This window comes from Numenius arquata, chromosome 9 (assembly GCF_964106895.1).
Source record: "Numenius arquata chromosome 9, bNumArq3.hap1.1, whole genome shotgun sequence".
Lineage (NCBI taxonomy): Eukaryota > Metazoa > Chordata > Aves > Charadriiformes > Scolopacidae > Numenius > Numenius arquata.
The window spans coordinates 18575623-18587835 of NC_133584.1; the positions used below are offsets into that span (position 1 = coordinate 18575623).

General features: G+C 40.4%; 1 protein-coding gene across 1 annotated transcript; it reads right to left on the reverse strand.

Annotated features, from left to right (window-relative positions):
• Positions 1-5035: 5035 nt before the first annotated feature.
• MRPL44 (mitochondrial ribosomal protein L44) lies at positions 5036-12173 on the reverse strand. The gene is made up of 4 exons (XM_074154205.1): positions 11976-12173; positions 11096-11564; positions 10043-10221; positions 5036-8805 (listed from the first exon to the last, which is right to left on the reverse strand). The coding sequence occupies exons 1-4, from the start codon at positions 12131-12133 to the stop codon at positions 8634-8636; spliced, it is 978 nt and encodes a 325-aa protein (XP_074010306.1). The 5' UTR covers positions 12134-12173; the 3' UTR covers positions 5036-8633.
• Positions 12174-12213: the final 40 nt, after the last annotated feature.

The following is a 12213-nucleotide window of genomic DNA, read 5'->3' on the forward strand; positions in this document are numbered from 1 at the left end:
GCAGATTTTGAATGTATTTGCCAATAAGAAAAACTCTTTCCTAACCAAGAGGAAAAGGAAATGCTCATCAGCACATGACATAACCAAAGTGACTTGACATGAAAAAGCAGCTTTATTCGTTACATGACAGGAAGATTTAATATTTACTGGTTACATGCTTAAATACGTAAATTTAACCGAAAAAACCACCAACAAACAGAAACAAATTAACAATTAAGGAATGGTGGGCATGCTAATATTCCACATACTATGTTTTGGGAACTGGAAAAGAGTAAGTGTTCAGAAAATTATTGCAGCCTGACTAGAACAAAACCTTGTTTTGGTCTGGTTTTTCAGTTTGGTTTATGGACAAGGGAGTTAATGGAAGAGAACAAACAAATACTTGGAAATAGCACAGTGAATGAAAAATTTGGGTTAATATCCACTCAGAGCAATACCCTAGTTATTGAAGAGCAGAGTCTTACTGACATAAACACAGGAATTTGAGACATACAGCCCCCGGTGTACAAGAGATTTTTAAACAAATGAAAAAAAGTAAAACTTTTTCCTTCAGACTACCATGGATGAGGGAAATTGGCAGGAAAAAAGAACCTGACAGTTAATGAATCATCACAAATACGGAAACAAAAGTATTACAGAAGCTATTAGGTAAGCATAGTATTTCTTGCAACTCAGGACTTTTAATCATCTCTTGTAATTGTTATAATTCATGACTCTCAGTATAATTTCTTTAGAGCTCTCTAAGTTCACCCTGACTATCCTAAATTATCAAGATCCACTTTATGAAAGCATAGGGGTTTTGCATTCCCCCCCTCTTCGAGTGGGGTTGTTTCTGCCCTCAGTACTTTACTAATTAAGGTCTAGCTTTCCAATTTTTCAATTTCAGTGCATTCGTAGCCAGCTTATGAATATTGCTCTGATGCCAGAACTACCCTTCAGCCTATTTTCCCCTCCCTGCACATACCTTTGTGCACAGCGATAAGTGCACAACTGAAACGTGCACACGTGCAGGCAAGAGATAGAGGAGGTGGGTGCCTGGCCCTGCCCATCAGCCACCAGCGGCTGCTCCGTGCTGCGCAGCTGGCTCAAGGTGCGAGGTAATTCAGAGTTAGGATTAGGAGTGTAATCATTCAAAAATAAAACAATTTAAGCAAAGTAATAATTAACAGAGAAAGGTTTCATAGTAATTAATGAGAAAGTTCCATCGTTACTGACCTAGACATTTGCCAGCGTAAACTCGTTCTATACTTCTACTCTTTCCATCATTGATAGAGAATTTTTATTTTATCCTCATTATAAACTGAGCACCTAACACTCAATGAATTTTCAGAGCGTTGTCCATAATCCCAGTTTTGCTCCGAAGTACCATGTGTTTTCTTTCTTCGCTAGAGCCTCTTAGCACTGCCAGGCAGTGGCCACAATTGCCCTCGGTCCTCTCCACAGCCACTCTCATCCCCTTGTACAATGAAATCAAAATAACTGCTTGTCAACACAAACTCTTTGGAATGACAGCTCCACATAAAATGATGTATTGTTATCCTTCAAAATGGAAATTTTGTTGAAAAGCATTCATTGCAGGTTTTAAAAGAATCTGGTAAGAGTCAGACAATCCAGCGGTAGATTCTGTCACTAACAGCAAATTCCTTCTGCAGTTGGGGGAATTTTTCTCTAGAGGAAAAATTTGAAGCTTATTCCAAATTTTATCATACTTTATTTAATTTTTTTTTAATCTAGTCCCTGATGGTTGTCTTTACTAGAAAATGATGACAATGGTACTACAGTCAAGAAAAAATGTTCAATCCTATTATTTTTAAATTGCCCGTTTTTATCTCTCACGAGGTAATGAGATGAAACAAATTCAATCTGACCCATGATCATCTCCTAACACTTGATCTTACAGCCAAGCTCGCAGTAGACAATTGAAATAGCCAATTAAGAACTGAAAAATTCAAGAAGAATCTTTCAAAGAAATAAACCATGCAATAAATTACCTACCTCTGAAACCTGGGAACGATCAGCAGTTTTGCTGCTGATCTAGATTTCCAAGAACTTCAGCGTCCCGCCTGCTGTTCATGTGGCACAGACTGAAGCAAGGAAATTACCACACGCTGCACTTCGACATTGTGCTTTAAGTCACAGGACACTGAGTGTCAGTGCAGATTCCCAGCAGCTGGGAAAAAAACTATGCAATGCCAAGGGCCTTGAAGTAGAACTATGTGCATCTAGGGGAGGTTCATCCTAAAGTAATAAAAGCAGCAATAATGAACTGCCACAATTGCCACGCTGATATGCTCATATGTAATCTTAAAGAGCATTGCATGATATTTGAGATAGAAATGAAATATTTAACATGTATTTCTATTGCAAAAGACACATAAAAGCAAAACTGAACCGTACTCGGTATTGTAAATAGAAAATGATAGGTAAATCACTCCAATCTAAACCCATGATCCTCCTAGTGATTAAAGCCCAATCAAATTTAAAAAGTAGTTCTTCTAAGTTCATTGCCACAGTCGGTGCTTGATGCAGAAGGTCTGTGAAACAGAATAAATAACCTTCAGATACACAGGTTTAAATGAGGCAATGTTTTTTTTTCTGATGAACTGTAAAACAAAAGTTATTTTGTAAACATTTTCAGTTCCTGCCACTTGAAATTAAAGAGAGTAATTTTCATTAGCATTCAACTAGTGTTCAACAAATGAAGCCGTTTTCTCTCTGGACTCTTCTTCCTTAAACTCTGATGCTGGAGGTACTTCTACAAATCATTTTGTTAGATTATCATCCCAAGCACTGATATTTTTTCCAATAACTTAGAGGCTAAAGCTGTGTCTCCTAGTTCTTTGTACTGAAATTATCATTAAAGTAACCAAATTTCTTTATTGGACTACACCAGAACTTTTAGACATATTATTGCCCTCTGGTGGTGGGAATGCTTCCCCCTAGTTAATCCTCCTCTTACAGGACTAATTCTGTAACACTTCCTCAGTTTCATTAGCATTTTCTTACTTAGGTAGGGCTGCCTCCATGAAGGAGATATTCCACAAGAACAGATCGTAGAATGGCATCCTTGAACTCCAATTACTCTGAATTTTCTCTCATAGGTTTACGTCTAATGTAGGGCAGCAGTGCTCTACTACTGTGCTTCCTTCAGCCTCCAGGAACACCTAATGATTTTTCATTCAATTAGGTTAATTATTTGTTTGATCTGGCAATATCTGGCAATTACCTCAGAGATATTAATCACAAACCTAGAGATGCCCCCACTCTATTGTCAGCTTAACGTGGCAATGCGTCTATTATCACTCACTATGTACTACATTAATGGTGGCATCATTCTCTAGAAATGGTCAAGCAAGGGCAGAACGTTTTAAAACTTCCAAACCTAGAAACTTCAGAATCTGATCTCCCACACCAGTCAGAATTGTTTCTTTTCTCACTTCTGTAAGGTGGAAAAATTGCTAGTGGTACTTCCCTCCCCCCACCAAGTACCAGCTACAACCCGCAGAAAGAGACACTGACGAACCAAAGATTTGATTCAATACTTGGCTAAATATGTCTGAATCGTGAAACTACACAACCTGTTGCCAGAAGCAAAGGACAGGACTATAGCTATTGTCTGTCTCCACTGAAACAACTTGCATTAGTGTTGAAAAGTTTCTTTGAAGCTGGATATCAAAACGTTCTTTCAGAACTTTTTTTGCAAGCATGCATGTTTTTAAGAGTTAGAAATGCTACATAAAAATTGGCCATGATTTGAATGACTATTGAAAATACTGTTTTCTAATAGACACACCTACCTATTGATGTGATTAATTTTGATTGCCTATATAAAGTACCAAAATTAAGTACTTTAATCCAAAATCATGGCTTCAGGACAAAGAGTATTAAACTACAAATGTCAGGTAATGATTAATCTAAAATATGTCACTCAAGTTATAAAAATAAATGTTGCTCTGATTTATATAAGCCTCTCAGCCTAATTAGGGGAAAACATAGGACTGTAGAGCTATCAAGATGCTCTAAAAGGGAGAACTCTCAAGCATGTTGAAATTCAATGAAATTTTCATCTCATTGGAATTAAATGCAAAATTCTCCCGATGTCAATAAAATCAAGATTTCTTCTGATAAAGATGACTCTTATAAGAACACGTGAGCACAACTGGTAATGTGTACTTACAGAGGTAAGGTATAATTTTTCATTTTCGTATCAGAACAGTGAGGTTCTGTAACTGTCGCCAGCTGGAGCAATAGGAGCAAGAAGTGTAATGCTTCTAAAACGGAGCTCAATCTGCTCAGGAAAAGGCTCGTAACACCACTGTGATGGTGATGAATTGTCTTGATGATCCACGAGGTCCCTGACAGTCATACAATACCTGCACTCCAGTAATTCAGATAACATCTTTAAACATAAAACTGGAAGTTCAGGAGCACAGTCAGGCAGGCTGGCAGGAACATTATACTTATCGCACAAAAATAGAAAGGGACGGTAGAAAGGGACGGTAACATTTACTTTCTCCCCAGAGGTACCTTCGTCCCAAAGACCAGCCCTGTTTTCAGATGGAGCACGAGGAGCTGCATTGCAGAATGCCCCGTCACGCACAGAACCACCGACAGCCTTCAGTGCTCCCATTCTGTCATGCGCATCGACTGTTTCCACTATGCAACTTTGCACTATGACAGCGGCTACTCACTGACCAGCTGCTGACCATTTTATCCTCCTCATTTATCAACAATTTCTCCGACAAGCTGAAAAGGTAAACGCATAAAACCAGTGCCATTAGATCAGTGGAATCAATTTGAAAGAATGAAAACAATCTGTCTTTAGATGTTTGCTTCACTTAATGCATCCCTTAATGTTAACTTCAAAGCTCAGACGTACTTTAGAAGAGAAACCAAATAGTTTAGAGCCTGTTTAAAGTTTACCGCAGCACTCGGTAAAGGACAAGCAAAAGTAGGGCTCCTCTAATGTTTCTGTACCGCATCATCCCTCTCCCCCTGCCCCGCAAACAAGAATGACACCACATCTTTTGATGTTTTGAATTCTTCATTGCTTTTTATAGCAATATAACACCAGAGCAACTTATTTAAATTTTTAATTTATCATAAAAACCAAAAGTGTTTGGTACAGGAGATTTCAATTAAAGCTTTAACTTTTCACTGGCAATTTCAAACTCCAAATTAACATGGAGATAATGGTAAAATAATTGTACTTTAAGCTCCTGCCTTTATATCTCAGGAACAATTAACACAAGAAATATTCCTGGACTTCTTAATATATTTTTAAGAGAAAATTACAGCAAAACATCTGGTTATTGTAACCATACGAAGACTTGAAAACATGGAGATAATACAGAGCGTTCAGTTACATTACTAAACAGCTCGAGACACAGCAGCAAAAGCACATACTGAGAACAGAATTAACTTAACAGAAGAGCATGAAATCACGTTAAAAAGTTTTTCTCCTAATTACTTAGCTGGGACCAATACAGTAGAACTTCTCTTACCTTTCTCAAAATAAAAATCACCTTTAAAATACCTTCAAGAAAAAGACAAAGGATCTAGATGACAGATGTACAGTAACTGAAGACACTGAGTTTACTTAACATTTGAAGTAAACCCAAGTCTAGACCAAAATCAATAGCAAAACTGACACTGCTTTTAATGGATTAACAACTACTGGTCCATTTATTTCATAAGTCAACTTATATCTATGTCTAAGCACACAGGCATTCTTATGTGAACTAATACAAAGATCGAGAAAGAAAAGACAGCTAAAAAAAAAGGGTTAGCAGAAAGTACTATCCATTTGTCAAAACGCAGCTGTTAGTACACACATGACATCACATTTTAGTTAGTGAAGAAATATTGTTATTTGTGTTCTGCTTTACCAATTATACTTCTCACTTAACAGAAAACATCTTGATTAGGAGATAAGGTTTGAATGAGTTGAAAGATAAATGCAAATACAGTAACAGAAACATCTGCATCAGATAAAGTTAAAAAGTAGTGTACAGAAAAGCATAATCAAAGTTGACTCTTGAAACGATAACCTATTACAGAATTCCATGTGAGAGAACGTATCCTTTTCTACTGTTAAGTTTATGAATATTCATAATAATCATCAATAAAATGAGTTGCAAGAACAAACTGCCCTCATTCCTTTCTGTCAGTCAATTATTGACAAGCTGCTTGATCTCTTGCCTTCTCTAAAAGATAAATAAAATGTGATCTGAGAAAGGAACATAAATGCACTTGCAATGCAGCACCTGGGTTAAAACTAATGCAAGTAGCTTACAAAGTACTTTTCAGACAACAAAACTACCACGGAATTTCATGACCAAAGTTTCTGGTAGGCGAAAAGCTGCCATTTTCACCAGACTTTGTAGATACGGATTTCTGTAAATCTAACCAATCTTTTAATGTCACTTGGACCTTGTTTATGGCTCCTGATTCAGGAAAAAAAAAAAGGGAAGAAAGAAAGAAAAAGAAGTTATTAATCTGAAGTATGTAAATGATCCCACTATTAAAACAGTAAATCCTTAAATACATAAACTTAAGTGCCAGAAGTTGAAGCACAGATACCATATAAAATGCTTTTCTGACCTTTGGAAGCTTGAAACTAGGACGTGTTTTCTTACAAAAACTCCATTTCAACTTACACCTCTGTAAAAATCTAGTCCTTTCTTTCCATGTCCCCAAACTGTCTTTTTGTTTCAGCTCAAGACATTCCATATATGTTCTACACAATGAAATTGATTTATCTTGCATTACTCAATTTTTTTCCAGACTCAGTAATCCACTTCTCCTAGGACTTATGCCAATATTCCAAACTGTGAAGCCACAGAAAGCAGATTTTAAACATTCTTTTAAGGTAAACTACCAGAAAATTGCTTTTTTTTTGTCTCTCCTAAAATACATACATAAGAATAGTAGGTAGATCAAACTTTGGATGTAAAAAACCCACCTTCACTATTGTCCTTTTAAAATAGGTAAAGGTAAGAGAAATACCTCATCTGGAAACTAAAAATAGCATGAGTAATTTCTATCCTCTTTTCAGATTCTGCTGTTATTCCCCTGGAATACAGTGACCTTATTGGCTTTGCTTATATAAGCGAGAATAGATTACTTAGCTGGAATTTTTCACTTAACAAAAGCAATTTTATGCGTATTTTATGCTCGATTGATCTTTCTGCTGTGTTTTATATTCCAGCTTTCCCACGTGTAATCTCCCATGCCAAAACACAGAAGGAAGACTTTGCCGCTCTCCAGTCACGTTTCATACATGCTTAAGATGCACGTCACACCAAACACCGAAGACACACGCAAATCGCAGACAACCAGTTCTTTTGCTTGAATACACCAGTAAATCTGTTTCCATCAGGCAGAGCAGAGTCAGGTCTCATTCCCGTGCCCGGGGCCGCAGGGAATGTGCCACCTGCACTGCACCACAGACCTGCTAAGCAGCCACCACCTTTGGCTGCTAAGTGTCCTCCACGTAAAGCCATCTTGGGGGCGAAAGGCAGTGGATGCATGTTGTTAGGGACAGAAACATCAAACCTGTCTGAATGGCACTTGCATAATTATTTTAGTTTGCAACAGACTCTCACTCCATTTTAAAGGAAACAGTTCCAAGAGTGACAATTCTCATGCATCTGTTGTCTCCTGGAACACACAGTGGGTTTCTATGACATTTAACAGGGACACAATGGAGGTACCTGAGTTATTTCTATGTCACTTTCCATTTACCTGGAGTTACATTAGAACAGCCACAGATGCTGCAAACAAAACAAACACAGATTTCACTGAATCCAATCCTTTAGTCACATGACTACTTACATAAGTAGCCAAGACAGGAGAAAAATGGAAGTACCTGGACTAGACAGGAAAAGTACCAAAAAGGAAAAAAAAAAAAAAAAAAGAAAAAAAGAAGGAAAAGAAAGATAAGGCTGTGCCTTACTGAATAGCCTAACATTAAACCATATTCTCCGATTTCTTTGAGTTCAGGCCTTCATGAACCTCATTTTCCTTTTCACAAATTTTAAAATTAAAAATATACCTCTTTCAGAGCTCCAACAATAGAAACCAATGTGTAGGGCAAATGAAATTTGTATGCAAGCAGTGAGACCTCAAAAGTGACATTTGCATATCTTTTTTTGTAAATTTGACCATCAACAGCATCAATATCATTGATTTCATGTTTTCATAAGGTCAAAGACAAATGAATGCAGATACAATCCAAAGACCGATGTTACACATGTAATTCAACTCATCTTATTAACCATACCCTCAAAACAATCCCCAAGGAAGCACTTACCGAGCCTTTTTCTACCCAGTGAGGCTTTGTCACACATTATTGAACATCCTTAAAAATAGTTTCCCGAGATGTATGGAAAAACTTCTCAGCCAAAAGACAGAAGTTCAGAAAAAGGGTACTTCTGTTATGCTTGGGAAAATGAGCAAATATTAAACATTGTGCAAAAGTAAAAGACTCTTTATTTTAATACCGTATTTGATTTTAAAATTTCAAGCACTTAAGATCAGAAAACCAAATGGAATCTCACTTTCCTAAATACATCTATAGTCAGCATGGAAGCCATTAATTCTTAAGAGAAACCTGAAACGTCTTTTATTGTCTAGTTACTGCTGAGGGCCTTTGCAGCTGCCAATCCTTGTTTGGGTTTCGAATAATCCCAAGGTCTCCTGTTCTCTGTGTACCCGTAGAGCTTCCGCAGAGCCACGCGGGCAGCTTCTTCCTCTGCAGCAAGCAGTGTTTCACCAGGACCCTCAGCTATAATCTTCTTATCGCTTGGGGGAAAAAAAATAAAATTGAAACCATTTCATCATAAAGTCCTGAGCACTATTATGCACTACTATGAATAAGGGCTGATAGATTTTCTTTTTCTCTCTAATGTCTGTGAATACTGAAGGTAATTTCTATATCCACACAAATGTAAACATTTCCGTTAGTCTTTCCCGCAAAGATAAGTGATGGTATATTCAACAACGGAAACTCAAATCAGAAATGTGTCCATTTCCTGAAGAACACTACTTTGTTCATTGAGATTCCAAACATATCACTGATTCTTTAGAGCATTCACTTTGTTAGCCCTGTTAAAAACATGCAAATTCATTACTCTGCTTAGCTTAAACAGAGACATTTACCGCCCCTGCTAAGAAAGCATTTTAAAACTTCTTCAGAAGGATTCACAGAGAAGTTCTCAGTGTTATGAAGTATGTACTCAGCTCTGTTTAATCAACATCTGTGGCCACATGAACAGTTCACGAAGGGACACCAGGGATTCCAGAGGAAAAATAATCAAAGTTGCTTTCTTTTATATAAGAAAATAAATCTTAGAAGGCATAGGAACTGAAGCATGATAAATCAGAACAAGTTAAGGCAATCTTCCTGTGCATTTATCTGCAGCTCGCTTAGCAAAACAACAGTGGTGTCGGTTTTGGTGGAAGAAGGTCCTGTTCTGCTCCAGAGGAGCAATGTTACCCCTGGTCAAGAGACCAGGACGAGCGCTAACCACGCCAGAGACAAGTGCACCAGGGACGACTGGCGCTTCCCAAGTCATATTTGGACACAGACGCTCCTCTGGCCTAGCTTACAGTGCCCATGCTTTGAAAACTAAACAGCTTCTCTGGAATATAAAATAAGTGTCTCTTTAGTCCCACCTCTCTTGATGTCTATGTCTCTTTACCCTTCCATAAACTCTAGACACAGTTGTGGTCCCTCCAAAGCCATTCAGTTACGGTATTTGCAAAGCTCCTATGTCAGGTCACCCAGAACATAGACCCAGACGCTTTCACGCGCCTGATTTTGACTTTGAAGCCTTTTAGTCAGACTGCCTTTTTATGCGTCATTACAGCAAGCTATTGCCAACGCTTAAATGGCTGCTTTGACATGGAAGTCACTGTAAGGTTTCCTTTCTGTAATAACTTGACCAAAGAGCACGAGTAGAAAAGTAAAAGACCATCTTCCCTCCTCCCCTCTCCCCCAGCTTAAATCCATTTCACTTTAAATTAATATTATACTAACCAGTACAACCCAACAAAGTACAGTGGCAGAACTGTGCTGACTCCCAACTGCCTGGTAATTCTTGGTTCTGGAGAAGAGATATTCCTCTTGGTCAGTTCTTCCACTAGCAAGCCCATGGGGTTTATAACTTCCCAGATCTCAAACAGGTCTTTTCCGATCAGTTGGGGAATAAAAAAATCCTAAACAAAAGTATTTAGAAGTTACAATTAATGGGAAAGGTCATGAAGGCTCTAGCTTCTGGTATCTGCTAATAAAAATACAGTATGAAGAGGCATTAATACAGTCGACAGTTAGCTGCTGAAGTGCATGATGAGACCGCCCCAGCGCTCCATCGCAGCTAAGCACAGCTCACCAGCGCCGTTACGCTCGGCAGCTCTGCCCGATTGAGCCACCAATGGGACACGCGCCTCGGGCAAAGTGAACGGCCCAGACATAAAGAAGGAACAGACCAGCCCGAGAGGGGGATTACAACAACATGAACGTGCAGCTCCCAGCACGAGGTAAGCAACTCAGAGCTGCTTCTAAGCCAGAAGTTGTGCACTGAGTTCTGCAAACAGGCTGAAGGGAAAGTGCAAACCCACAGGACTTTCACCTCTTTGGATCACTCTCTTGCCTGTTAACTGCTACTTGCTCTTACAGAGACTTCCAAATGGTCTTGGATCAGGAATAAGATTTTAACATTTCTTTTTCCTCCAGTGCAGAATGAGAAATAAGTGAAAAGGACAACTGAAAGGACAGTAGCTGCTGAAACTACTTCGATACACCGCATTTTAATTGAACATTTTTGTATGAAATATCTTCAGGTGCTTGCACTCCTACATGCAAAACCCACGAGCTCAGCTCCCGCTTTATATAAAATGTTCTTTTAAAATTGAAGATATATGTGACCTCACATGGAATAATTAAATTATTGTCAAACTTCTGCCGATCTCCCTGGATTTCTGGTCATCAAGGTACAAGACAGTTTATTTTTCACGTTTTTCCCCTGTAACTTCTGAGCCCCTTAGATGTTACTGTTGTCGGTACAAAAATACGTGATCAGTAATGACTTACCCTGACAAAGATCCCTGTTTTCTCAGGCCCGCTGCTACTGAGCAAGGCTCCTATCACGGCAAAGAACGTCCTCTGTAGCACAGCTGGTGGGACGGGAAACTCTCTGCAAAGCGCCAGGTCCTGTATAGACAGGTTTTGAGCCACATAAGAAACAAGTTCCTGACTGGTAAGAAAATCAACAAGTGCTCCTATCCCCTTGGCTGGTAAATCTGGGTAGGCACCTTCAAAGCACCGCGTCAGGTAAGAACGCGAAAAAGACACCCCTTGTTCAGCGAGTTTACTATTATCTTGTAGATTAAGAGCAACCGTTTCTTTGTCTATCCCAAGTTCTCGGCGTCTTGCCTCTTCGCTTTCAATGTAACAAGAATTAACAAATGCAGTCTTGAGGAGATCCAAAGAAAAGTCTTCCTGTAGCCGGTGGCTGAAAGCTTGTATCTCCGCGTGGTAATCCCAGTTGGGCTTCTCGGACCTACAGACGAGGGAAAGGAAAGGGATTCAGGAGCAGACCTGGGAGGTGCCCGCACTGCGAGCATCACGCCTTTCAGATGACAGAAAGGAAACAAAAATCGCAATTAGCTTTGAAGATCCGACCCGGCGTTCAGCAGCCCTGTCCCGTCAAAGGGAGGTTTCTCTCTCGGCAGCACCGTCGGTTCGCCGCCGCCCTTCGCCGCCGCAGGACGGGCCCCCGCCGGGCTCAGCACCGGGGCCGGGCTGGGCTGGCCTGGGGGCCGCGCACACCCCGCCCCGACGCCGGCGGGAAGGTGCGGAAACGTTGTGATTTAACCCGTTTCTCAGCCCGCTGCACTCCCTTCCCCCCAGCCCCGCCGACACCGTGTGTTCCCCCCCACTCCCATCTCCTCGGGGCCGGGCCGGCTCTCACCGCCGCTGGGGGGGCGCCTCCAGCCGCTGCTGCTCCAGGTAGGCCCGCAGCCATCGCTTCTTCTCGGGGCGCGGCGCGGTGCTGACCCTGCGCCCGGCCCCGGCCCCGGCCCCGGCCAGCAGCCGCCGCGACTCGCGCCAGAGCAGCCGTGCGGCCATGGCGGAAGGTGCAAGCGGCGGAGGATCCGTCCCCGTCCCGTCCCCCCCCCCGGGAAACGCGTCCCGCTCCCCGCTCGTTC